Raw genomic sequence first — 5,562 nt, 5'->3', positions numbered from 1 at the left:
AAATAATAGTTTCTTTTGCAATAGATATTTATGATGAAAATATATGCAAATTTTGCGCGTTCTAGTTTTATATGTCATGGAAAGAATACTTAAGTAATCGTTTTAACAATTACAATTGATCGAGAGGTGATTTTTTGTAGAATATCTTTTTTTATAAAATACATGCTGTGCAATTACGTATCTTTTTCAATATTACTAATGTATATATAACTGTTTTTTTGTTCTAAAAGTTGTCGCTTTGTATTAAAAATAAGTAAAGATAGCACCTCAAAAGAAATCTCATTTATTCATTTTTCGTAATTCCTCTTCATGCAACACCTGCTATTCCGCTCACAATTGACGTAATTATTCACTCACGTGCACGCTTCCCTAATGCCCAGAATGTGTAAACGTGGCTTTACATAATTTTCACATACGTTGAGATGACTTCCCGGGCTTAAGCGAATAACGAGTTCTCACGGCCTCCAATATGGCTACTATACAATAGCGAGCATGGGCGATCTTCATGTGTTCTGTGAAACTATTCTTAAGCGTCCAACGAGTTCGTTAAACTAATTAGAACACGTATAATACGGCGTTTCGGATGCTTGAATACGTACAAGACATAATTATTTCCCTTTCATTTTCAATATAATAACATAAAGAAATACAGTTTACACAAATATAGTATTTATATAGTGTAATTAGTAATATATAGTGTTTGTGTAATATATAATGCTTATCTACGTAGTATACATTTGATTATAAATATATGAAAAAGTAAAAAGTGAAAATGTAAATATGAAAGTATAAAAGTAAAAATTAAGAATTTTAATTTAATATTGAAAAATAATTTAAGAGTCGTAATTAAATAATTAAATTTTTATAAACTGCAATGCTTATAGTATTAGATCTACAATTATTATCTAATTAATTTACACATATGTGTATGTACATATTCTATATTTAAATACAGAGTAAAGCCGTTTAAATAAATATAAGTATAAGGAATAAAAAAGTAAAATACTGAAAATTATGTTAGCTTCATTACGAAATAGTGATGTTTCTACTTATACTGTTTTAACACTTCCGAGATCTTGAGCGCAGTGTATTATTATCTTTACATAAGTTGATTTCATCCTATAACTTTATTTTCAGTATAATCATACATAATCAGTGTGAAAAATGAAAAAAACAAAATTAATCGCAATAGCCATGAAGCTGATTCACTTTCTCCGATTCTAGTTATCCCGTTCTGCTTTTAGATGCTATTCGCGCTGTTCTGCGTCCTGTTAATTGGACATCATGTACAAGCGGTAGTCAACAAGGCGATCTCGCAAGTACCGTTAACCAAGGAAGAAGAGAAATCCAAGGTTAAAGCTGAGGACAGAATAATAAGTACTTTTGATTCTTTGCTTAATGAGTATGGGCCGCCGTTGGGATCTGGTTTTAAAGGACCAGCGCCAGTATATGGACCGCCAGAATTAGTCGGCAATCTTGGACCAACGCCTATTTATCCACCGCCACCTCCAGACATGCCACCACCTATATCGTTTGACTCTTTGGCCATTTCTTATGGACCACCACGACATATCAAATCGCAATATGGATTGCCAAAACAAAGTTTCGGTCTGGCAACGTCCCTTCTTTCTAAGCCTATTTACGGCCCGCCGAAACTTCATTACGGATTGCCAAAGCAACATTTCACGCCGCCGTTGATTTCATTCCCACCGTTCAGATCACCAAAACCTCAGTACGGTCCGCCATTGAAGCTCATCGCTACATCGAGTCAGCAATATATACCGCCCAAGCCAGGTCACGGACCACCTATTCCTATATCGCTCGAGACTTACGGTCCACCACCTTCGAAATTAGCTGTTCAGTTTAATCCTCTGCCCAATGACGAGTACGGACCACCGCCGCCGCCCGTATCTGTGCCGCAACCGCAATACGGTCCACCAGCTAGTGATTTATACGGACCTCCACCGCCAGCACCTCCGCCAGGAGTTCCAGCGCCACCCACACCCCCTGACATAAAGTACGATGGATGGCAACCCATTGCGGGATCGGCTACCGCCCCTAATCAAAGTGGTCCTCCGACAGATACATATGGCCCTCCACTCGACGCGAAGCATAATCACGCCGAAAGTTCATCGGGACCGCAATTGTCTCACGCTTCATTGAGCGCCTCAATGAATGCTAATGTGCCCAGCGATTCTTACGGTGTACCATTACAGAATCCTGAAGATCAAAATCTGAAGACATCTGTGCACGAGTCCTCGGCTTCCTCAGAGAGTAACGGATTACCGCCGCCGCCGTTGCCACAAAACGAACCTCTGCACAACAATCAAGGTCCGGGTGTTACTACAACCAGTCAATCCGATCATCAGTTTGGTCGACAACAATTAAACTTACAGTACGGAGCGCCAAATATCGAACCTTTGTCCATTGTAAAGACAGTTGGATTTGAATTGTTGCCTACAACAGCCGCTTTGAACTCGGATGTCTCAGGTTTATCATTATCAAGTGGTATTTCTGATAGTTCATTGTTTAATCATATCTCAAATTCAGTTAATACCAATTCTGCGCCACTTCCGTCGGGACTTGAGTTGACAGCAAACAGTGGTGGATCCCACATTGATGCTTTAAGCGGTGGCGGAGGTTCTCATGGATTTCAAAATATAGGGAACGATCTATCCTTGCAGCAACTTCCGCAACAGACGCCATTGAATGATTATGGCCCGCCTTTAACAACTGCCACTTTTGGAAAACCTGATGGCATATCGGGAGTATCTTTGCTTTCTCCTCCACCTTTAAATTCTTATGGTGCACCACCTCTTTCTTCTTACTCGCCTAATGGTCCTTACCCTGCGGCTCATGGAGGACGAGGTTCATTGTTTTCATCATTCGGAATATTTGGAGGCTCTTTCCATAAGCCGAGCTTGCATTCTCACCGGCTTCATGGTCCATTCAGACCACCATCAATTCCTGTTGGTTCTTTAATACCACCACGGAATCGAGAACCGATTAAATTCAGAGAATCAATACCAACGGAATTATTGTCAAATATTAATCGATATTTACCACCATCTGCAAAGCAGCAATTACCGAATCTTCACTTGCCAGTATCTTTCCGCCACACATCGGGACCAAGCAATTTATTTTCGGGCTCTTTTGGATCGTCTGGTTCATTTAATGTACACAATTTAAATTCTCCAATTGCCGCGCCTCATGCTCAATACGGAACTCCATTATCATTCAACGATTTTAATACACCAGCACCACACTTAACTTATGGAGCACCTAATTTTGGCCCATCGACTTCTTTTGTTTCAACATCTTCCGGATTTGGCAGTAATCTCTACAACGGAATTAGTAATGCGCTGACAACGTACGGCACACCTGTAGTAAACGCGCCATTATCAATCGGTGGCAGTCACGACTGCAATTCCTTGCAGCCACTCTTACCCGTGAACGGGGTGTATTCAAGTAGAGGACCGTCCGCAACCGGAGAGCTACCTTTAAGCGGTAGCTTACCTTCAAGCGGAGAACTGCATTCCAGGGGAGAACTATACTCGAGTGGAGGCTTATCTTCAGGTGGTGGAGCGCCCTTAAGCGAGGGGCTATCGTTAGGTAGCGGATTACCTGCACATTCTAATGATAAGCTACAACTCGGTTTTGAAAATGCAGGCGCTCCCGTTGGAAACGTGAACAATCACAATCCACTTTTTACGGAAAATGATTTATCCGACGTCAACAATCAAAATTCTATTTTTGCAGATAATATACTGCCACTACCAAAACCACTTGATAATTTTCTGGGAGGACCTCCAGTGAGCACGCTTGATTTAGAACATAATGAACAGCCGAAGATTAATCTAAAAGACAGCTATGGTAATCCTATAGGACTAACTTATGATTCATCCAATGAAGCAAGTGATGCCAAAGCAGTTCAAACATCTATCGCAGATGTTTCGAACGAGCTTTCCACGCACTTGCCTAGTCAATCTCGTAACACCTATCCCTCAACATCGTTGTTCCAACATGATTCAGAACTTTCAGCTGAAGCCTTGACAGCACGTTTGACCGCACAAAGCTTCAATCAAGAAAAAATTATCGGATCAAATGAGGTAGACGCTAGTCAGTTTCTGAAATCAAGCGAGGGTAGTGAGGCATTGTCTCTGGCCCAGAAATTGACAGCTGACAATGCTGACGGATTTGAGATTCACGGTTCCAAAGGCACTTACAAATTACAGATACAAGCAGCGGATGGTGGATTAGGCACTGCGAACTCGGATGGCAGCATCAGACACGATCAAGTGTTATCCAATGGTCTTCTTCAAGACATATTAGCCGCCATAGAGCAGCCTATAGAGGAAAATAGGGTTGCGCAATTTCAAGGTTTATCGCAGGCTCAACAATTGAATAAAGTTTACGGTGCTGATTTACTACAAGAAACAGGCGTTACTGATCACTTTATCACCGTAGATAATCAATCGCAAAACAGCGGACTACAAGATCGAGTCGAAAAAGTTAGTGATACAGATGAAGATAGGAATTTAAACAATCAATCGTCAGTGGCTTTATTCTTTGATACTAAATACGGACAAGTGAAAAAAGAAATTAGGTCGGCGTCGAAAAATGAGACACAAGCCATAAAGGAAAACGAACAGAATAATAATAAAACAAAATCCTCGTAAATAAATTCATAAGTGCCTTTGTAAAAATATTTTATAGTATTTTTAATGTTGCCTCATAATCGCCCCTGATTTTCCGTAGAGATTTATCGATTTCCGCTTCCGACGAGAGAAAAAAGATACCGCTGCTAACGTGATGCCATTTACTTTCTTTACTTATAAAGATCATTAAAATCTATCAGTAAAATATTGATCTTTAAAATCGTGTTACAATATCTGCGACACGATTTCAAATGCTTCTTGCATATTTGAACACATTACCAAAAATTTCTTGATAAGAACATAATAGTTTCGCATTACAAGTTCTTTAGTATTTTTTCTTTTAAATGTATAATCACAAGCACAGACAATTATCTTTCCATGTATTGATATACTGCAATTTCTATTTCTTTTTTTTTAAGCTACGATAAATTGATCTTTCACAATTCAATACTGAAGCTTTCTAATAACGGCGTCTGATTGCTTTATTTCTAAAAATTGTTCGAGCGAAGACATGAGATTGCGTAATTGTGATAGTAGAATGCTCAAGAGACACTTAAAATATCTGATCGTCTGGAAACCGGAATTAGAAGGTATGAAAGGCACGAGTATAAAACGAAAGTTTATGCAATCCTTTTTATCTTATTTTTATCCAAGCTAGCGAAAGTAATAATTATTTATTGGCCAGTATCGATAACGTTCTATTAGACGAATCATCCGTTTGAACCTTTCGCCTCTCACCAAGATTACCAGAGCAATTGTAGGAAGAGACGCGAGATCAATGGCATTTTTATCGTGCAAGAAGATTTCACTTCCATGAGTGCTGATCCTTTTCCTCAAACATTTGTTAAGATCCAATCAAGGATTCAGAACTCTCCGACTTTATCGTGTCCTCGCGTCAGCGGCT

General features: G+C 39.5%; 1 protein-coding gene across 1 annotated transcript; it reads left to right on the top strand.

The window, feature by feature from the left end:
• The first annotated feature begins 1,244 nt into the window (after positions 1-1,244).
• LOC108777011 (uncharacterized) lies at positions 1,245-4,696 on the top strand. Its single transcript, XM_018543791.1, has one exon. The coding sequence runs from the start codon at positions 1,245-1,247 to the stop codon at positions 4,677-4,679; it is 3,435 nt and encodes a 1,144-aa protein (XP_018399293.1). The 3' UTR covers positions 4,680-4,696.
• Positions 4,697-5,562: the final 866 nt, after the last annotated feature.

Source organism: Cyphomyrmex costatus, unplaced genomic scaffold (assembly GCF_001594065.2).
Source record: "Cyphomyrmex costatus isolate MS0001 unplaced genomic scaffold, Ccosl1.0 scaffold4, whole genome shotgun sequence".
NCBI classification, from domain to species: Eukaryota; Metazoa; Arthropoda; class Insecta; order Hymenoptera; family Formicidae; genus Cyphomyrmex; species Cyphomyrmex costatus.
Note: the sequence above shows the minus strand (reverse complement) of the source record. Positions and strands in the feature narration are given on the sequence as shown.

Excerpts from the sequence above, each read along its gene's own strand:
- LOC108777011 (XM_018543791.1), top strand. The coding sequence starts at position 1,245 with ATGCTATTCGCGCTGTTCTGCGTCCTGTTAATTGGACATCATGTACAA.